The 22076-nt window shown below is 47.6% G+C and overlaps 1 protein-coding gene across 3 annotated transcripts; it reads left to right on the forward strand.

Annotated features, from left to right (window-relative positions):
• The first annotated feature begins 833 nt into the window (after positions 1-833).
• Positions 834-21392, forward strand: LOC142900474 (nipped-B-like protein B). 3 transcript variants are annotated; one of them, XM_076044773.1, is made up of 47 exons: positions 834-919; positions 4246-4396; positions 4883-5048; positions 5257-5357; positions 6257-6365; positions 6447-6595; positions 6695-6813; positions 7132-7222; positions 7334-7867; positions 7954-9651; positions 9759-9887; positions 9973-10155; positions 10555-10626; positions 10707-10796; positions 10898-10998; positions 11086-11172; positions 11266-11497; positions 11728-11879; positions 11971-12051; positions 12184-12284; positions 12370-12499; positions 12579-12661; positions 12752-12884; positions 12977-13120; positions 13222-13308; positions 13538-13749; positions 13839-13935; positions 14026-14124; positions 14440-14586; positions 14880-15014; positions 15107-15205; positions 15320-15373; positions 15496-15604; positions 15696-15832; positions 16339-16479; positions 16566-16659; positions 16749-16903; positions 17008-17098; positions 17204-17377; positions 17480-17670; positions 17791-17898; positions 17989-18189; positions 18394-18540; positions 18641-19035; positions 19134-19308; positions 19415-19600; positions 20448-21392. In XM_076044773.1, exons 2-47 carry the CDS (start codon positions 4333-4335, stop codon positions 20805-20807), a joined length of 8343 nt encoding a protein of 2780 aa, XP_075900888.1. In that variant the 5' UTR covers positions 834-919; positions 4246-4332; the 3' UTR covers positions 20808-21392. The 3 variants fall into 3 exon arrangements, with proteins under 3 accessions (XP_075900888.1, XP_075900886.1, XP_075900887.1); XM_076044771.1 differs by lacking the exon at positions 834-919 and adding an exon at positions 1611-2311; XM_076044772.1 differs by lacking the exon at positions 834-919 and adding an exon at positions 2501-2858.
• The last annotated feature ends 684 nt before the right edge of the window (positions 21393-22076 follow it).

The raw sequence follows: 22076 nt of genomic DNA on the forward strand, positions 1-22076 counted from the left end.
AGCATTTTAGTCAAATGTAACCATATTTGGTTGTCAGTATTTTGCCCAAGGAAATCTGACAGCTTGTTTTATTAATGACTCAGGAAAACGATTCAGTCACACAAAAACAGATTGAGAGAGTTCTGAAGGCGCTTAGCTTGTTTTTTTAATAAAAAAACAAAAAAACAAAACATCTTCTGACTTATGTTGTGCTACATGCAATTGTAATTTACTGCATTTTCATTACATTTTTTGCTGCTTTTGTCCATTTTGGAAGTGAGACCCAACAATTTGTATTTTGTAATCAGTGGAATAAACAGTGGGAATTCTCCCAAAACTATTCACCAGGTTGTGCCATCTGCACTTAATTATTAATATGATACTTTAGAAATATTTTTCGGTATCTAATGATGACATTGAAACTTTGGCTTACAATAGCCTGGTCATTCGTAAAGGGACAAGTATGTCTTTATATGTACTGCTACATTCCTGAAGTTATGGAGGCGTGTGAGAAACAAAAACAGAGAGGAGGAGTCTTTGTTGCTCAGAGATCAGCTGATGGCACGTTCACGCTGTTAGCTGCCAGTTGGACAGTGAATTATACTTTATTATTAGAATATTTCTGCAGATTAAAGGATTGGATTTCCAATCTTAGGTAACTCCCACAGGTGACTATAATCAGTTCCAATTGCTGCTTTTTTCTTTTAATGTTTCTTTTAATGAGCACCAACCAAAACAAATGTACTGACAGATGATAAATATCAGACTGGACAGACTACGTTTAATTTCGGGCAGGATTTCCGTCCACTGAATGCAATCTGTGTATGTAGCTATTATACAATACAGCAGATCTTACTGAATTGCTTGCAGTACAAGTAGAATTTCTTGGACTTTGACGACTTGGGCTGACTTTATCCGTGTCGTCCTTATAGGTCAGAGGGTAAGAACATTTTCCAAGGAAGGCTATTCAAAATGGTTGTGGGTTTGGATCCTTTTCCGCCTCCTGATTCCATTGTGCCATCATTCTATAAATGAGTGAGTTAATGCTTAGTTTCCTAGTTGATGGGAGTGTGCGAATGGGAATAGTTTGTGTGAATGCGTGAAGCGCATTGAAAGACCGGTAGACTCGATAATGGCCATGCAAGTGCAGGCCATTTGCTATTTCATATAATATAGTCACTCTGAATGTGCCAGGTAGAGGCCTAAACGACAAAGGGGGAGACTGACGGATGTACTGAAAGAGGACATGAAATTAGGGCTTGGTGTGAGAGCAAGGATTCAGAGGGCGCTGGTCCAAGACGGCGTTACGTAGGACATGTAACATTTTTATTTTTTTAAAGTAGCATACTTAGTACACTGTCTACACGCGTGTATATATTAATATTCTTTTGCATTGAAACCAGTCAAATGCCAGAGACAAAAGCGAGTGCAATACAGCTGTTAAGACTGTTTAGTTACTATCAACAGCAATAGTTCTGCAAAAACAAAACGCAACTTCCCACCGTGCAACCTCGAAGGACCTGCAACCAAATTGCCAACATCATTCCACAAGAAAATAAGCTCCAAACACACTTGCAGGGATTCGAAGCACACGTTTGTTTTTGTTTTTGTTTTTTTTGTGGACTTCTGCCCCCGAATTTGACTATTTTGGCTTGGAGCAGGGAGGTGATGTGGGTGGCAGAACCAGGGGGGATGTCGCCCCACTGTCGCGTCCATGGCTACAGACTTGAATGCAAGCAGTTCGCCTGGCTCCCCGCCGGTTGAGGGAGTTATTCTCTCTACCGGTTCTTCCGGTCGGCATTTAGACAAGCGGAGAGGGTTGGAGGGTGCGGGTTGACGAAAACACAGCCTCCTGCCATTTCCAACCCCCTCCTTTATTTTAGATCCACGGTTGTTGTTGTTGTTGTTGGTTTTTTTTTTTTTTTTTTTTTTTTTTTTTTTAAATAGCTCTAAATCTAAACCGGCAGGCGCAAAGCGAAGGCTCCAACAGCGCCACGGGAGCCGTCGCTGGGTAGCTAAAGGCCGGTCTGGAGTCTGGAGGGATGCTCTTCCGCTCCAGGCAGACATGTTCGCCGTAAGGAAACAGAATTCCCCGGTGCGTCCAACGAGAGTCGCCGTTGTTGCTGTTGCTGTTGCTGTTGCTGCTGTGTTAGCCGCAGCTTCTTCGGGGCTCTGAACGGTGTGGAGACGGGAGCCGGAGACTCCTCAGCAGCTCCAGCTGCCATCCTGCCCGTGCTCCTCCCCCTCCTCCTCCTCCTCCTCTTAGACTTCCTCCTCCTTCTCCCCCTCCTCCTCTACCCAGAACCACTTCTCTTTCTCATCACATCCAGAGGTAAATAATCCCGATTCAGCCTTCTACTACCTTTATTATCAAATCGTGTAAACATCCCGGGGTGTGCTTGGAGCGACGCGTTGCCAGACACATCAGGCAGCCTCTGGGAAGCGGCAGAGGGGATCAGCCAAATGGGGGATAATTGTGATTTGTGATGGGGTCTTTTTTTTTCTTTCTTTCTTTTTTTTTTTGCTTTGTACCCCTGCCTCCCCGGCGTCAGGTCGGGGTTATGCTTCCCGAGGCAAGTCCTAGGTCCACCACTTTTACATGAGCCGGAGAAGCGACGGCGCAGGCCACAGCAGGCATGAGATGGGATTGGAAACTTAACAGTGCGAGCCGTGTTGTAACGAGGGCGACACGGGAGTAAAAGGCAGCCCCGCTGCACGGCTAGCCGGGGCTGGATGCACTCTCTCTCCGGTGATGCTAGCTCGGGCAACTTCCACTTCTGCCGTGCTAGTTAGCTAGCATACGTTAGCTGCACTCCCGGTAGTGGCTAGTCGCTAGCGACTAAAAGCCCGAGTTGGGCTGCGACTCTCTTGTCACAAAGGTCGGTAAGACTATCGTGCTTTTATAGCCGGCGTGTAGCCGAAGACAAAAGATTAATCGAGTTGCGATATCGTCATACGTTGTGTGTTAAGACAAGCTAATGTTGTCACGGGTCCCTGCAGCTCATTAACACAGAGGTTAGTGTTAACTGACACCATAACAAAAGGGGGATTTTTTTTTTTTTTAGGTGTCTCTCCACGGCGTAGCGGAGATTCGAGAATTGCTCGTTTAGTCTGAAACTTAATGAACTAAACTTCGACATAGTTTTGAGGGTTGTGAGGTAGCTGCCGGAATCTCACGGAAGGAGGCGACTAGCAGCGTTTGTCTCTTTAAATGAACAATTGCAGCATGGAAGGGCAGCCTGGCAGCATTTAAATGTATTTGCATCACACGTTGCACTCACTTGGGGAGGTCAACAAATAATCAGGTCCACTAATCAGAAGTCAGTCAAGAGTGCCAGTCTGATTGGGAGTGAACGTCCCAGCTGTTTTTGGGGGAGATTCTCATGCGGAATGCTCGGGATTCTGTGCGAGTCTGAGAAGCGAAGGATCCTGATGGTGTCGACGCCACCAGGTCCTATAGATCAATAACTTATTAGACATGCCCAGGCTTGCTGCGAGGCCGACATAAGCTGCATATGTCAGGGGTGAAGCTTTATTGGCAGTGTAATTTGCACACTCAGAAGATGACATGCCCAAGAAAGCCTATTCCACCGCTTACCCCATTATCATACAAGGCATGAACCCTTATTAAAGGGGACATGGCAAACATTTTCTACCTCCTGGGCGGCAGGTGTCACACTCACTTCTTACCCCGCTGTTCCAGTCTGATTGTTTGGTGGATGCACTGACAGTCCGAGTTGGAATAGGTTCAGCGGTAATAATAATTGTATTACTATTAGTAACATCGGTTTTCGGAGCAATTCGCATGTTCTGCTGTGATGTTGCTGCGCACCAATAACTATAGCGTGAATGTGGTGGCAGCTGAACAATCAACATCATCAACTTGCCTCTCACCTCCGCGTGGCCCTTTGTCCCCGCTATGGAAATGCTGGACCGGTGTTGATCCCAGGCCAGCGTCTTTTTGTTTCTCTGACAGTACTTGGTGAAATACGCCCGTGTGTTTCTCAGGCTTCAGAGGTCAGCGACACCGTGTCAGTAACGTCGGATGTCAGTGTGGCTCAGAGATAACTTGTTTGTCGGTCAATGCGCTAAAATGTAAATATTATGTATTGTTGTGATTTCCCCACCCCCAACTGTAATGTGTTGTTTCAGAAAAAATACAGACTTTTTATTTGCATGTACTTTTATACGTATGCACTTTGACTGAACCGCTAGCTCGAATGAACACGCGTGTGACTGCTGCTGCCTCTCTCTGCGTCTCCACAGTGTGTTTTGGCGATGTGAGCGATCGGAGGAGACGGGTGATACTGAGCAGCCAGTGCATTGCCACGACTTCTTGACCTCATCTTCAGCATGAATGGTGATATGCCTCATGTTCCCATCACTACTCTTGCTGGAATTGCTAGCCTGACAGACTGTAAGTGAAAACACCGTTCTCTCCATTACGCCGCCTCACAAAGCCTACACGCTAACCGATTTTTACACAGAGGCCAACCAACCTTGGCTGCCAGACAGGCAGAAGACTCGTTTGTGTGTTGTTTGTATGTAATGTGGGTTGAACCCGGTAACTGCGATGCACAGGTGATTTCATGAAATGTCGATTGTTCTTGAGATGGGGAAAGAATCACCGGGACCCCAAAACCACGTTTTATTACAAGATAATAGTCACTTTAAGTAGTCAATTGCTTGTACTAAAATAATGGTTTATCCTCTCTACCTTATTTGGCTTTAGAAAGCATATATTCATGTTTTGTCATCTATTGTCAAATATTAGAAAAGTTTGTCATTTTTTAATTGAGATTGAGATTGAAATGAAAATTTAACCTTTATTCAGTTTTAAAAATCATCAGTGAATCTTCTTTCATCTCATGTTTGTGTTGTTTTCCCCCCATCATGCCGTTAGTGTTGAACCAGCTGCCCCTGCCTTCTCCTCTGCCTGCCACCACTGCCAAGAGTCTCCTCTACAATGGAAGGATCTCCGAAGAGGTTGGCAGCCTGCTGGTGTGTCGAGATGAGAATCTGGTGACTCAGCTGGCTCAGAGCCTCAACCAGGTCTCCACCGAGCACATGTAAGGCCCCCGTGCCGCCCTCCTCTGGTGGCTAACGGATCAACTAAGTTATGCTATATGTGCAAGAAGAGATTCATTCGGGCAAAGTTTTAGCCATCAGTGTGATCTGGCAAGCTGCTAAGGTCACAGCTTCGAAGTTGTAGCGATAAAGAGCAATAATAAGCTGCGTCTGTTTCCTGTCAACTGACGGTGTTTGCTTGCTTCCCAGTGAGCTGAAGGACAACTTGGGCAACGATGAACCCGAGGGGGACATGCCGGTGCTTCTGCAAACTCTGCTGTCAAGAAACCCCAAAATCTTCAGGGACAAAAGTAGGTCGCAACACATCGCAACGGTCAGAGTGGCAAGGATGAGACATGTTGAGTTTCGACAGTCTCGCCAGTTTAACGAAAGGAGCTCTTTAGTTTTCCAGTAGGTACACAGTATCCTGCAGAGACAGTGTGGAGTAATGCCTACACAACAATGCAAAATACCAATAACAATTTCATGATCTAAAGCAAAAGCATTTCACAGACTGGAAGATGCCTTGAATTCACCATTTATACACGAGTCAGAGCATCCTATTGGTCGGGGAAAATGTCACATCAAGCATGGAAATACAAAAGGGCTTCTGGTTGGTTGGAATGTTGCACAGCGTTTCAGATGGAACACTGCTGTATTCCAGTCTTGTTCCCAGTGTTAGTGATCGGGCCCAACGCTGGGAGCATCTGGCCCGGACCAAATCGTTTAATAATCAGCCTGAATTCATGTTGTGTGATCCCTGCATTAAAGGCTCAGCTGTGTTTGTTTTTGGTATAAGTGCCGATTTGTGAATTACCATAAACAGGTCTGCATCTGTTTTTATTTTTTCAAACGGCCTTGTTCAGCAAAATAAGCAGGTGAAAGTTGCATCAGCGGCCTTCAGTGAGCTCCAGGCAAAAATAGTGGTTATATTATATAAATATGGTGCATGCCGTTGTGCTTCAATACTGAGACATTAGTGGCTGCAAAACCGGTATGAAAAAGAAGGCAGTGATATGATTGTATGACAGTTTGCAAAGTCACAGCACTGTAATTCTAACCATCGCAACACACGTGACACCACGAGAGGCTAAAATGGAAATATCCTAAGTTGTGACTAATTCATTTTGTGCTCATGTTACTTTTGATGGTGTTTTACTGCTCTGACAAGCACCGATACACCAACAAATCTCATTTGATTTTGCTCAAGGTGTCATGCAGCAGCCGCTGATTCAACCGTACAAGATATCTCAGAACCAAGCACGTGGCAGTCCTGGATCAAACTATCAGTCGGCCTCCGTCACTCAGAGCCCCTCTGGGTAAGTGCAGCCAGAATGCTGAGAGCCTGAAATGCAGGAAAACCACACTTGTGAACGCCTGCCTTCCTTCTCCTCCCCCAGTTGTTTCCCAAACCCTCAGTCTGGCTCCGATGCTCGATTTGTGCCTCAGCAGAACAGCCCCATACCGAGTCCGTACACCCCGCAGAGTCCCATTGACTACATGCCGTACAACTCCTCCACATACTCTCAGCACCAACAGTCTCAGCAAGGTGACAACTCACCTCCTCCTCCTGTACTTCGGCAAAATTGCGTTCAATCAGGTGTCAGGCTTATGCGGTTTGCACCATTGTCCGTCTTCTCACTCACAGGTAGAGCAAGACACATCCGGGACAACAAGGGTTCTGGGCAGCTATCAAGCAAATCGTCGAATCACAACATCAGACCGGGCGAAGACTACGTGAACTCGGCCCACAGGCTGGGAAATGAGGTATTTGCGGGATGGCTATGTGACAATGGGTCTGGGCAGACAGTAGCTGCGTTTCCATTACCCTTCTTGACAGCAAACGTAAACAAACAAACGCACATGTAATTCTCGAAAATCTCACAGGACGAGATTTTACGAGAATTACGACCTACGCGCTTCACCACACCATTCAATGGAAACACCTGCAAATCACAATTGTACTTTGCCGAAATTTTAGAAATATCGCTTTTATTTTGCGAAAAACTGTGATGGAAACGTAGCTAGTGACTGGGTAAAAGGAGAGAAGCACAGTGACGTTGACACTGCATGTGTTTTGAACAGGAGAACGAGCATTCCTTGAGAGCTGCTGATTTTCCCGTCAAGTCTCCGCAGTCCGTGTGTTCCCCTGCCGGGAGCGAGAGGACGGCTAAAGGTTCGCCGCCTCCACAACATGTCATTCCTCAGTCTGGGGATCAGATCTAATGCCCCCCACCAGACACATTGCTCTTTACCAAATAACTGTTCTGTTGTCCTCGCCATCCAGTCTCCAGGCCTCCCCTCATCGTTCAGCCGCTCCCCCTCGATGGGCCTGCGGGCGCGGCGTCCGACGTGCTCCTGATGTCGGCCGACAGACGAAAGAAGAAGCAGAAGGAGAAGGGCAAAGCAGAAAGCGCCGAGACGGAGGATAGCACCCTATACGGCATCGTCAGCTCGCCATCGGAGGACTCGCCGAGGCTGACGCTAAAACTATCGCGCGTGAAGTCCGCCGAGGCCGACCGACCCAGAGAACTTTCTCAGCAAAGCTTTGTTCAGTCGGACCACGAAGGCAAGCCGGTGAAGGATCAGAACCAGCTGCCCAGGACCGACCAGGACCTGTCGCAGGACTCGGGTGCCGAGGAGCAGCCCAACTGCCAGCAGGTTCCCGTTTGGCAAACCACCAAGGACCCCTCTGCCGCTGTCGCCGCCGAGGTCGGCGCCTTCGACGATGCCGAGATGGACCCGCTGGCGGAGATGGAGAGGATAGAACGCGAGACGGCCAGTGAGAGGGAACGTTGGTCGAAAGAAGTCCAGGACAAAGGTAGCGTTTGGCCACAAGCCGGTGGATTTATATTTAATTTAAACTGTGTTGGCAGATGATACGACCTGAATTTTCTGTCCTTGCAGATAAGCCTCTGAAGAAACGGAAGCAAGACTCGTATCCTCAGGAATCCGAGACGATGGACGGCGCCGCCGTGCAAGGGAGCAACACGGACAGCAGCTTGACGCCCAAGAAGACGATTCCCGCCAGCAACGGCGGCACCCGACCCGCCCTGATGGTGAGCATCGATCTGGAGAAGGCCGGCAGGCTGATCGGACAGCCAGTAGTCGTCCTGGATTCCAAGTCGTTGAGCGAGGACAACCGGCAGCACGTCAAGTCTGACGGGAAGGCGGATAGAGTGCCGGCTGACAACAGGACTGAGAGCGGCAAGCAGCACGCCGACAACCCCAGGAGGGCTGCCTCGGATGGCCAAGCAGAGTCTCCCAGAGTGAGTCAAGAAAGGCAGAGCGACACCAAGAGGAGACCAGACGGCAGAGTGGACAATGACAGGGGACACGGCGAGAACAAACGGCCGGACGCGGCGGCGCGGCCGAAACACAACAGGCACTCGGACAAGAACCACGACGGCCACCAGCCGCACGTCAGCCAGCCCGAGACGGCGAAGTCGGCCAGCAAGGCGGACGGCGTCTCAAAACACGGCGAGGACAAAGTCAGGGAAAGAAATAAGGACGCAGACAGACATCAGAATAAAGACAGAGACAGAATTAAAGACAGGGAGGTTGTAAAAGACAGGGACAGAGTGGTGGAGAAGGAACGGCATAAAGACAAAGATAGAAACGAGCATAAAAATACAGATAAGGACAGAGATAAAAACAAAGTCCTCGATAAGAACAGAAATAGAGATGGCAGAGAAAGAAGTAAAAACCTAGAAATGGACAAGGAACTAAGCAGAAGTGTAGAAATTGATAGAGTTAAAGATAAACAAGTAGACAAAGCTAGGGAAAGAAACAAAAATACAGAAATAGAAAAATGCAGAGACAAAAAGCGGGATAAAGAAATAGAAAAAGAGAGAGAAAGAAGCAAGAACACAGATGTAGATAAAGGCAAAGACAGAAACGCAGACAAAGAAACAGACAAAAGTCGGGAAAGAAATAAAAACACGGACCCAGAAAAGGACATGGATAGAAATCGAGACAAAGAAGTTGATAGGGACAGAAATAGAGATAAGGACAGAAACAAAGACAGAGACCCGGACAGAATCAGGAATAAAGACAGAGACAAGGAGCGAAGTCGGGACAAAGACCGAGACAGAGAGAGGAAGCTCCAGACGGCCAGGGAGAACAGCCACAGGCAGTCCCCGGACCGACACGACAAAGTGGACGGCTCCACGGGGAAGCCGGAACGGAGCAGGAAGCCCACTGACGGCCAGAACCGACCCAGGACGGAAAACCCCGGCGGCGAGGGCGGCCACGGCAGGGACGCCGGCGTCAGCTGCCCGGCCAAGAGCAAGGAGACCAAAGCCGTGGAGTTCCCGGCGTATCTGCTGGGCGGCAAGTCGGGGAGCCTGAAGAACTTTGTGATTCCCAAACTGTCCCGGGACGGCAGAGACGCGCCGCTGCCCGGCAAGCTGAAGGGCGGCTGGGTGGAGCCGCTAGTTCGGCTGGAGCGGGTGTCGCTGGTGGAGAGCCTTAAAAACAAGGCGTCGCCCACGGTGACGCTGCAGAGGCTCAGTGCCGATGAGGTGAGGCGCATCATCAAGGACGGCCGGGAAGCGCAGCGCTCCAGACCCAGGAAGTGGTCCAACTCCAACAAACCAGGGAGAGGTGTGGCCGCTTTGTTCACTTCCATTTTTGTGAATAATCACTCTGGTTTTGAAATCCTGGTCACTCAGCCACATGTCCTGTAATCCCTTCTCCTCTCTTGTTTCCAGAATCGTCACTTCATGAGTCCCAGAACAAGCGGAAGCACGACGTGGTCAGCAAGAGGCCCAAATACGTGGAGTCAGACTCTGATGAAGCCGAGGCGGAAGTGCAAAACCAGACGAGCTCCGAGGACGAGTGTGAGTGCACCTGCTCAGAAAGAGTGTTTGGTCTTTCAGCGAAAATGTCCTCAAGCTTATTTTTTCACCCCCTTTTCTCTGACAGACGTGAGGAAAAGACACAAGAAAGATCACGACAAGAAGTTGAAGCACGAGGAGAGGAGGAGCTCCGGGGAGCATCGCAGGAGCGGCGGGCAGCAGGCCGCTCGCCGGGCGTCCGCAGGCCGCCGACGCGACTGGAACTCGGACGAGTCAAGTGACGGCTCTCCACCGCCCAACCTGAACGACGGTACTGTTTTTAGCTGCTGTGTTTCACCAGTTGATCACACATTTGTATTAATTACGAGTATTATCATGTATCATGTTTGTTCCAATATTTTGGTTTATCTGCTGCTGCCGTTTCTGATTTTGATATCCGATAGACTTTCATTTATATACACATATGCATATATATTTTGGGACTGAGCCCCAGACCACGCGTTCGTTCAATCAAGACCTAATTTTCACAAATGCTGACCCGGGTCTGAAGGGGGGTGTCAGGCGGGGATGGCAGGCATCCGGAGAGGTTGGTAAGCGTCGGGAGGGGTTGGCAGGTGTTTGGGGTCATCGGCGTGCGGCGGCGACGGCTCAGTCCCGTTAACGCTGCTTGCAGCTTTAATTATATATATTTTTTCTTTTCTTTTTCCAGTTGTCAGAAAAATGAAGAAACACGAGAAACAGAAAAAGAGGAAGTTGCAGGATTCCAAGCTGACATTAGACGGTATTGTGCTTCCTGCTGACGATTTTATAATCGACAAATGTTCACACTTGGTTAAAACCACGTCTTTGCGTGTTTATTAGAAATGTTGGACTCGTCTGCGTGCAAGAGATTCACGGCAGCGTTGGACAATGTCCTGGACAACCAGGAGGACACAGACTTGGCGGCTGCAGGTGAGCGTTGCGCGCTTGCACGAGCCGGCCGCAGGTGTTTCATCTTGAGATGCAAATTACATACCCCCCGCCCCCTCTCTCTCTTTGTGCAACGCAAGCAGACGACGACGACATTCCTGAGGAGCTCCTCCTCGGAAAGCAGCAGCTGAGCGAGCTGGCCAGCGATTCCGCCAAAGTGAAAGCCATGGGCATCTTCAACACGGTAAAATCAGCGCTCGGGTTTTGATACAGCGACTCACGCAGCCGGTCTTGAGCTTCCGGGACATCATGTGTTTGTTTCTTTACTCAGTTTCCATCTCATAAACTGGTCAAAATGCTGAACATCCTGGAGATGAACATCCGCGACAGCGTCAAACTCTCCACCATGATGAATCACGTAGGTGGATTTAATTGTTTTTTCGCTGGGGCGTTGCTCTCTTCTGCCGTTCTCGTCTCATCTCTCACTCATTGTTTTTCCGGCGTGTCGCAGGGCAACGACTCCATGGACGAGGAGCGTCTGTGGCGCGAGCTCATCATGGAGCGCGTGACCAAGTCGGCCGACGCCTGCCTGGCGGCGCTCAACATCATGACGGCGGCGCACATGCCCAAAGCCGTCTACATCGAGGACGTGATCGAGAGGGTGCTGCAGTACATCAAGTTCCACCTGCAGAGCTCGCTGTACCCTCAGTACGACCCGGCCTACAGAGCCGATCCCCACGGAGGTGCCAGCTTCTTCTCCACAAAACTCCAACATCAAGCAATAAACATCACAGTCATTTCCAAATCTTTTGAAACACACACACAAAAGTCTGCTAAATAGTTCTTGGCAATAATTGCGATTGAGCAAGATTTTAAAGGGTTTCTGAAAACTTTTTTCCACTACTGTATAATCAATGTTTTGCACTTTTTCTGCTCTGGTCTAACGGGTGAGGGGGTTTTATCTCTTCACAAGGCGGCACACATTCATCAAAGTCCAAGAAGTCGAAGAGCTCTGGCCACAAGCAGAAGGTGGTGGTCGTGCTCTACGGCAAAGTGTGCGACATCATCAGCAGCGTGTCGGAGCTCCTGGAGATCCAGCTGCTGACCGACACCACTATCCTCCAGGTTCTTGTGCTTGGGACTTAAAACTTTAATTCCATTAAAAAAAAAAAAACCCTCTCTCACAGGCCTGTTGTGTTTTCCATCCAACTTGTAGGTGTCCTCGCTGGGCATCACACCTTTCTTCGTGGAGAACGTCAGCGAGCTGCAGCTGTGCGGCATCACCCTGGTGACAGCCGTGAGTGTTACCGCTGAAATGAATCCCGTCGCTACCAGCTGTTACTTCAAATTGTAGTCTTTTTTTTTTTGCCTTTCATGATCTTCACCATTATGTTTTAATCTGGAGGTTTAACCTTTAACTCCTCCTCAGGTGTTTTCCCGCTACGAGAAGCACCGGCAGCTCATCCTGGAGGAGATCTTCACCTCCCTGGCCAGACTGCCCACCAGCAAACGGAACCTGAGGAACTTCAGGTGACCTTTCTATTATTACTATTGCGCTTGCTTCATAAACATAAAGTTCCTCTGAATAATCAGAAATACTCTTTCCCGCCGTCAGGCTCAACTGCAACGACTCGGAAGGCGAGCCCGTCTACGTGCAGATGGTGACGGCCCTGGTCTTCCAGCTCATCCAGTGCGTGGTGCAGCTCCCCTCGGAGAGGGACGCAGAGGAGGAGCACAAAAAGAAGGTCGCTGCCTGCTCGACGAGACAGCGTGACTACCTAAAGTGTTATGTTCAATTTTAAACATGCAAAACTGTGTCTCCAGGTGGACAAAGACGTCCTCGTCATGAACTCCTACGAGACGGCCATGAGGACGGCGCAGAACTTCCTGTCCGTCTTCCTCAAGAAGTAAGCGACCGTCCGGCGCGCGCTCCTCCGCAAAGCTGAGTCATATTATATTTGTCTGCAGCTTTTTTACCATGCTGTTGTGTGTCTCAGGTGCGGCAGTAAGCAGGGGGAGGAGGACTACAGGCCTCTGTTTGAGAACTTTGTCCACGACCTGCTGTCCTCCGTCAACAGGCCCGAGTGGCCCGTGGCCGAGCTGCTGCTCGGTCTGCTCGGCCGGCTCTTGGTGGGTGGCATCGCGTCCTCTCACGATTAACGTGTTGTTATTGTTGTTGTTGTTATCATGACATATGGTCTCCGTCCCGCCACGCACCGCAGGTGCACCAGTTCAGCAACAAGCAGACGGAGATGGCGCTGCGGGTGGCCTCGCTGGACTACCTGGGCACCGTCGCCTCCAGCCTGCGCAAAGACGCCGTCACCTGCCCGGTGGACCAGGGGGACATCGACCGCATACTCAGTCAGGTAGGCAGGGGGGTGCCCTTAAAGGTCCAGAAGATGGATTTCTGTCTTTCTTGAACCCTAGTTCAAACCACAACTGGCTCATCCCCTCCTCCACCTTGCAGACTTCGGGCAACGACGAGCTGCAGCAGCTGCAGAAGGCCTTGCTGGACTACCTCGACGCCAACACAGAGTCAGAGACCTCTCTGGTGGTGAGCTTTCATCTTGCCTGCACTCAGATGTGCACACGTGTCATTATGGTCTCTCCCGTGATTCCCAGAGGGCTGCATGATCATTGTTTGCGCGCAGTAATAAGCATTTGTGCTCTGCAATCGTCGACGTCACAGTTTACTTAATATAAAAGTGACCGTGTTTAGCCTTTCAACCCCCCCCACCCCACCCCTCCTCCTCTCACGTGTGTCTATTTCTGTTTTCCGCCAGTTTGCCAAGAAGTTTTATCTGGCCCAGTGGTTCAGAGACACAGCGAGCGAGGCGGAGAAGGCGATAAAGTCCCAAACTGAGATGGACACGGATTTGAAAGGTCGGTTTTATTCCGGGGACACCGAAACGACCGAAGAGATCATGCAGAGGGCCGAGGCCCGGAAGAAATTTCTCCTCAAGGCCATGAAGGCAACACATTCCACTTCTCCGGGGTGAATACTCGTTAACTTTCAATAACTCCTCATTTTCCCGAAGCCGTTCACCTCACCTTCCCCACTAATGAATGAGTTGCTTCCTCCAGGTCGTACTCGGTCGACTACGAGGATTCCTGTCTGATCGTCAGATATCTGGCCTCCATGAGGCCGTTTGCACAGAGCTTTGATATTTATTTATCACAAGTAAGGGGATTTTTATTTTTTTGACGCAAATGTGTGTTGGTGAGATTGTTATGGTCTGTGTCACCTCATGTGGCCTCTCCCCCTGCACAGATTCTGAGAGTGCTCGGTGAGAGCGCCATAGCAGTCAGAACGAAAGCCATGAAGTGTCTGTCTGAAGTCGTGGCTGTGGATCCAAGTATTCTGGCGCGGGTGAGTTCAACATTTCATTCAAAAGAAGAAGAAGGAAAAATACATACTTTGTCAGTTTTAGATTTTGTTTAGTATGGAAGTGCGTTGCTGCCACCCTCGAAAAAAAAACCCGCTTAGTATCGCGTTTTTACATGATAATTTTCATGTTATTACATGAAAGTTTCATGTTATGATGTGAAAATTATCATGTAAAAATGTGATAACTTCACGTTTTTGCGTAAAAATTATCCTGAGGGATCCTCACCTCAGTAAATCACTGACTTGGTCTCAGTTGTCTAGTGAATTAAAACACTCTTTTTTTGTGTGTTTTTTCAGTTGGACATGCAGCGCGGGGTTCACTGTCGCCTCATGGACAACTCCACCAGCGTGCGAGAGGCGGCTGTGGAGCTCCTCGGCCGCTTCGTGCTCAGCCGCCCACAGCTCATCGAGCAGTACTACGACATGCTCATCGAAAGAATCCTGGTAATCTTTTTCTTTTTCTTTTTCTTTTTCTTTTTACAGTCCTCCTTCATTCACACCTCAGGTTTTATGAACAGAAATGTACAAAATGTATTAAAAAATTAGTGAGTTTTTCAACGTTCTTGAAATAAGCGATTGTTATGCCACCTAAAGGTCGAAAGGAGTGTTGCAGATTTACTTTTGTATAACAGTTTTATTTTAAAGAAATCTTGCATGTATTTGTATTAAAAAAAAAAAAGAATTATGACAAATGTGTTTTATCTCCAAAGTTATTGACCTATGTCTTCTTCTGGCAGGACACTGGTATCAGCGTGAGGAAGAGGGTCATTAAGATCTTAAGGGATATTTGCCTTGAGCAGCCAGGCTTCCACAAGATCACTGAGATGTGTGTGAGAATGATTCGAAGGGTCAACGACGAAGAGGGGATCAAGGTTTGCCTGTTTTTATTCCCTCAGGTCCGACGTTGGTTTTGGTTTTAAAGAATTGAATTTAAAATGCAAAGCAAAACTACTCTCCCTTGCAGAAACTGGTGAACGAGACATTCCAGAAGCTGTGGTTCACCCCGACTCCCAGTCACGACCAAGATGCCATGGACAGAAAGATCCTTAATATCACAGATGTGGTTTGTATATTATTTACTCACTAATTTTGCCAATATTTACAGAACTCAGGGTGCTGCTGTGAGAACAAGGAGCGTGTTTATCGTCTAACGTGACATCACTGGGTTTCCTTGCAGGTGCTGGCATGTAAAGACTCGGGCTACGACTGGTTTGAGCAGCTTCTCCAAAATGTAAGTGACTTTTAGTTGTGGCTGTGGGTATTTTTAAATCGCTGCTGTTTTTGTGTGTGTGAGTGTGTATATTTTCTCCAGCAGCATCTAACCCTATTGTTGTGCTCACTGTGCTAACCTAGCTTCTGAAATCAGAGGAGCAAGCCTCATACAAACCTGCAAAGAAAGCCTGCGTCCAACTGGTGGACAACCTGGTGGAGCACATTCTGAAATATGAGGAGTCTCTCGCAGGTAAAGAGTTGTTTGCTGGCAATATCGTTCATGCCCATTTTTTATTTCAAATGCTCACGTTTTTCCACACGGTTCTGCTTTTGCGTTTCAGACTGCGAGGAAAGAGGCGTCACCTCGGACCGCCTGGTGGCCTGCATCACCACTCTCTACCTGTTCAGCAAGATCCGAGCGCAGCTGATGATCAAGCACGCCATGACCATGCAGCCCTACCTGACCACCAAGTGCAATGTGAGCAGAAAGACATTTTTAAGGAACAATGAGCAAATTTAAACATCACATTCCAGCCGATTGCAACGTGCCAGTGCTCCGCGTTGTTTCCACCCATTGTGCTTTAATGGGTGGGAAACCATAGCAACCACCGCTTGCCATTGTCTGCACTTTAAGCACTGTTCTGACTTGGTGGAACACATTTCATATGGGTATAGATAGATAGATAGATAGATAGGTAGTAAATGATGAAATAACTAAGTTAAAAAAACCTCTGTCAATACAATAACGTGCACATTAACCAGATCTGTTGTGCAGTCTTATTGCTGCTGGAATGAATGATCTCCTGAACCTCTTTGTTCTGCAGTCCATCGAGAGCAGTCAATCACTGCAGCTGCTTCCCTTAATTTAGTGATTGATTGAATTAATTCCCAAATGTGTTAATTTTTGCATCTTATGGTGTTTTTTATTCCAATGGTTGACTTTCTAACTGACGGCCTCCCTGTGTTTGTGTGTTGACACGGCAGACGCAGAACGACTTCATGATGATTTGCAATGTGGCCAAGATCCTGGAGCTGGTGGTGCCTCTGATGGAAGAGCCGAGCGAGAACTTCCTCAACACCATCGAGGAAGACCTGATGAAGCTCATCATTAAATACGGGATGACGGTGCGTCTCCCTTGCTCCCTCACATGTGAACTCATCTCTGAGATTTTTGAAAAGTCTCTCCCCTGACTTTGGCCGTCGTTCTCCAGGTTGTCCAGCACTCCGTCAGCTGCCTGGGCGCCGTCGTCAACAAAGTCACGCACAACTACAAGTTTGTCTGGGCCTGTTTCAACCGTTTCTATGGTGAGGCTGCTTTTGTTTCTACCATGTCATTTTTATGCGTATACACAGAAGCTCATATACTCATCGGCCCCTTTTCATGTGTTTTCCAGGAGCTCTGGCCAGGCTGAAGACTCAGCACCAGGAGGACCCAAACAGCTCCACGCTGGCGACTAACAAGCCCACGCTGCTGCGCTCGCTCTTCACCGTGGGCGCTCTCTGCCGACACTTTGACTTTGACCAGGAGGAGTTCAAGGGGGCCAACAAGGTAAAATACCCGCACGCAGCTCCGGCCGTGTCTCTGCATTGTCTGCAACCTCCATTCGAACGCATTGTAACTCGCCCTGCGGGTTTCTCCAACGTGGCTCTTAGATTGTCATCAAGGACAAAGTGCAGGATCTGCTGCTGTACTTCACCACTCATGAAGACGAGGAGGTCCAGATCAAGGCCATCATGGGTCTTGGTAAAGCTGCATCTCATCTTCATCAACGATTAATATTAATAATATTAGATATATTAAAAGAAAGTGTCTACACGCTATTTATACGCCTTTTAAAAATCTCTCCAGGCTTCCAGTTCATCATGCACCCCGAGCTGATGTTTGTGCAGGATGTGAAGGTCCTGTACAACAACACTCTCTTAGCTGAAAACAGCCAGGTCAACCGCAAAATCCAGGTGCTGAAGAACCTGCAGACGTACCTGCAGGAGGAAGACTCGCGGATGCAGGAGGCCGACCGTGAATGTGAGCCTTCGCAAAGCAACCTGAGCTCTGTGAAGGAGCACGGCGGTTATTTGATGGGTCATGCCGACTGTGTGTGTGTATTTTTTTTTTTTTTTAATCCAGGGAAAAAGCAAGCCAAGCAAGAGGATCTCAAAGAAATGGGTGACATCTCGTCCGGCATGAGCAGCTCCATCATGCAGATTTACCTGAAGCAGGTGCTGGAGTCCTTCCTGCACACTCAGTCCACCGTTCGCCACTTTGCCCTCAACGTCATCACGCTGACTCTCAACCAGGGCCTCATCCACCCTGTGCAGGTATTTCCGCGCTCTCGCTGCGGTGCCATCTCATTAAAGCACAAACAGCTGCTTTTCTGTTGCCAATATTGGGGGAAATAAATCAACTTGTTCGCCGCTTATGAAACTCGTCTGTTTTAGTGCGTGCCCTACTTGGTTGCCATGGGAACGGACCCCGAGCCGACCATGAAGAACAAAGCAGATCAGCAGCTGGTGGAAATTGACAAGAAGTATTCTGGCTTCATTCATGTGAGGGCCTGCTGGTTCACGATGGACTAAAAGCCGCGGATGGAGATATGATCTCGTGTGTTGATGCTCTCCCTGCTGGTGTTTTCTCAGATGAAGGCCGTGGCAGGGCTGAAGATGTCCTACCAGGTGCAGCACGCCATCAAGGGGACCAAAAGTGTGGCGGTTCGAGGGTTTCGCCACGACGACTCCGACTCGGCCCTCTGCTCTCACCTCTACTCGATGGTCCGAGGGAACCGGCAACATCGGCGGGCGTTCCTCATTTCCCTGCTCAACCTGTTCGACGACAGCTCTGTAAGTTCTCATTGTTTAAAGGTTTTTACGCTCTCATGAGGTGGTTTTTCAGACGTATCGATATGGAGATATATACAGTATATCGGAAAAGTGTCATGGAAACACTTTCTTTTTGCATTTTTCGGAATAGATAATAATAAACGGAAACGCAGCTAGTGACGCGTTTTCCTCACACTCTTCCTCCTCCTCCTCCTCCTACCGCAGAAAACAGAAGTGCACATGCTGTTGTTTGTGGCGGACAACTTGGCCTGCTTCCCGTACCAGACTCAGGAGGAGCCGCTCTTCATCATGCACCATGTAGATATTATGCTGTCGGTCACTGGCAGCAACTTGCTCCAGTCTTTCAAGGAGGTGAGCAGATTTGTCGGATTCCAAAAATACATCAACAAGCCGAGCGAAGGCCAAGCTCTCGTAATACGTCCAACGTAAATGACCTTGTTTTCCGTCTCAGTGTTTGCGGAAGGAGCCTGTGCGGCGGCAAAAGCAGAAGAAGCCGAAAAAGCCACAAAAGAAGAAGAAGAAAAAGAAGGAGAAGAAGTCTCGGAGGAAGAGAAACAGCTCTGACGAGGATGAAAATAGCAGCAGCAGCAACAGCAGCAGTAGTAGTAGTAGTAGTAGTGAGTCCAGCAGCAGCAGTAGCAGCAGCAGTAGCAGTGATGAAGAGGAGGCGCCCAGGAAGAAGAATTCTGCAGACTCAGACTCCGACATAGACAACGAGGACTTCCTGATGGACCGTCTCCCCGAAAATTCGAAGCCTTTGCTGGACTTTGCTGTGGCTTCCCAGGGCATCCTGCTGCTGCTAGTGTTGAAACAACATATGAAGAACCTCTATGGATTCTCAGACAGGTATCAAAAACAGCAACAAGACCACAAATCAGTTTCCAGCAATTAATATGTGTCGCACGACTCAACAGAATATTTTGCTTGTTTTTTTTCCACTGCAGCAAAATCCAGAAATATTCCCCCACGGAGTCGGCCAAGGTTTACGACAAGGCTGTGAACAGGAAGTCAAAGGTGCACTTCAACCCTCGGCAGACACTCGATTACCTGAAGAGCGATGCAGCCAACCAGGAACTCAGCTGCGAGGCCAAGAAGCATATTGTGAAACAGTATTTGGACGTACGTAACTTTGAATTTTTTTTATCGGCTGTTTTTATCATCGTGGGAAACCAACAGAAGCACCTTTGGGTTGTAATGGTGAGCTGCATCTGCTTTTGGTCCCCAGTTCAAGGTGCTGATGGAGCATCTGGATCACGAAGAGGAGGCGGAGGGCGAAGCGAGCGCCAACGCCAGAAACAAAGCCATCTCTTCGCTGCTGAAGGGCTCCAAACCATCGAACCACCAAAACAATAATCACACCGCTTCCGCGGAGACGGACGAGGAGGAGAGCGAGGACGACGATGCCCCTGCGGTAAGAAGGTCGTAATCCCTGTAATCAAGCCGACTCGAGAAGAAGAAAACGTTTGTGCTCGGCCAAAAAGTCAGCTGGGTAGCACATGTAAGGCAGGCGGCAGCAGAGGTCGCACATTATCGGTGCGGAAAATGTGGGTTTCTTGGAGCTTTCCTGTAATTCAGAGGCGACAGGGTTGCACAAACAGAGAGAAGAATCCAAATATTTTGTAACGCTGCAAATGAATGCTGGAGATGCATGTGAACTGATAGGATGAGCCACAGCTGTGTGGCCTTTTTTTGAATCCTCCCTCCTACAGAGAATAACTTTTAGCAGAAAGCTGTAAACACAGGGCTAAATATGCTACTTGGTGTAGATCTTAGTAAGCTTGTGGGGTAATTAATTGCATGAAGCTGCTTTTCCAAAGTGTAAGATAATAAAATAAAAAAAAAAGGGGGAAGCTAGTGTGGGACCTTTAAATATGGATGAGGATTAGGGCCACAAGAAGAGAAAAAAAATCTTTTCCAAGTTTCCAATTCTAGAATAAAGTTGAAATTTTTAGATTAAAGTCGACTTTATTCAGGAACTTTTGTCTTTTTTACATCGGCTTTTCCACGAAATTTTGACTTTATTCACAAAATTTCAACTTAAAACTCAAAATCAAAACTTCAATAAAAATCTCCTTCTTTTGTAATATTTTTTTCTCTTGTGGCCCTAATCCTCTGTCATCTTTAAATCATACCTATCTCCTAACTCCTATCGCCAATTGTGAATGGTATCAGAGTGCGTTTCCCATCATGATGTCTGTTTTCTGTCCGTCCCCTGTTTCTTAAAACGTCTCCCTCACTCTATCTCCCTCCCTCTGCAGCGGAAGGCAAAAAAGGGCAGGGATTCGGGGGTGGATTCGGGCCACATGAACGAGACGGTGGAGGCCATGGACGTGGTCGCCATCTGCCGCCCCAAATACAAAGACAGGCCGCAGATCGCCAGGGTCATCCAGAAGACCAAACACGGCTACAGCATACACTGGATGACGGGGTCTTACTCGGGGCCCTGGGCTGTGGCGAAGAAACGCGACGGTCGCAAAAAGGTGCCTTGGGTTGACACCATCAAGGAGTCGGACATCATTTACAAGAAAATATCCCTGACGAGCGGGCAAAAGCTGACAAACAAGGTGGCACAGACGTTACGGGCGCTTTACGCTGCCAGGGAGGGGTCCAAGTGTTAATGTCGCGAGAGACCACGTGGGTGCGAGAGTGCAGACCCGCCGGGGGGAGCAGAGTGTTGAGAACACTCGGCTGTTCCGGCGCAGAGGAGACACGCGAGAAGGGAATGTTTAGGGAAACATTTTGTGGGAGTTCCTTCGCTGTTGTGCAGCAGCTTTGTTGTTTGATTTCTACTCTCTGCTGTATCATAGTTTAACTAAACACATGTTTATATCTGAACATAGTTCTGTAAAAAAAAAGAAAAAAAAGAAACTGAATGTTGAAAGTTGGTGTATTGATGATGTTCTTAATAAAGTGTTTTTGAAGTTTAAACTAGCACCAGATGGATTTATTCACCTGACCCGAGCTCCAACGACTTTTGGACTTTTGATTTGTCTCTTTGTTCACCCACACTGTGTAACGGAGTATCTTTGAAATAATTTATTTATGTTCAAAATAACACAGTGCAGTATCTGTGTCCATATGCAGAGGGAGTTACGCTGTTTTTCAATATAGATTTTAATGTTGTAGCTGGAGCACTAAAAAAAGTGATCCCCTCACTTCTGACGGAGCAAATACTGCAATAAATTTTTCTTATGTCTTTGTTACTCGTTTGTGTTTTTTTTTTCTCTCATCACCCATTTATTTAATTTTCAATTTCATGTGACTCATTCTTTTTTTGTTTCCTGCTGAGTAGGTCTTACATACCTATGAACTGATAATGATAATTGATGTAAATTGTGATTATCTAGCGTTCTATACGTTATGCATGATATTTTACACGGCATTTGTTTTTACCAACGCATTTTCATCAAGATATGTAACATTTATATAATTTCCCTGAGCTTCCGTTTGAGTATATTTTAAATTCTTTTTTTTAAGTCTCTTACATTTTGATAAGGGATATATATTGTACATACACATAGCCACCAGGTGGTGGTGTTTCCCTTACCACACAAAAAGCAACGGCAGAAACTGGCTGGCAGTTTTTGCAATGTTAGCTCCTCTGAAGTGTACTGCTCTCACACAGTCGGAGATAAAGTTGTTATTTTGTCAAATCTGATTTGTGCCCTCTTCAAAATTGATAAGATGACGTGAACCCGAGAATATATATATATATATATATATATATATATATATATATATATATACATATATATATATATATATATATATATATATATATATATATATATATATATATATATGTATATATATATATATATATAATTTTTTAAATAAGTGAGTAAATAAATGAAATAATTGCGACCACGTTTCACCAGGAGGCGGTA

The sequence above is a fragment of the Nelusetta ayraudi genome, unplaced genomic scaffold (assembly GCF_046127955.1).
Source record: "Nelusetta ayraudi isolate G7.1 ecotype Tasmania unplaced genomic scaffold, CSIRO-AGI_Nayr_v1 ptg000083l, whole genome shotgun sequence".
NCBI lineage: Eukaryota > Metazoa > Chordata > Actinopteri > Tetraodontiformes > Monacanthidae > Nelusetta > Nelusetta ayraudi.

What these genes read in the sequence shown, in the direction of transcription:
- LOC142900474 (XM_076044773.1), top strand. Translation starts at nt 4,333, where the DNA reads ATGAATGGTGATATGCCTCATGTTCCCATCACTACTCTTGCTGGAATT. An exon ending in GTCACTCAGAGCCCCTCTGG is followed by an intron (nt 6,366 to 6,446) that starts GTAAGTGCAGCC and finishes CTCCTCCCCCAG; the next exon opens with TTGTTTCCCAAACCCTCAGT. An exon ending in ACCTGTTCGACGACAGCTCT is followed by an intron (nt 18,190 to 18,393) that starts GTAAGTTCTCAT and finishes CTCCTACCGCAG; the next exon opens with AAAACAGAAGTGCACATGCT.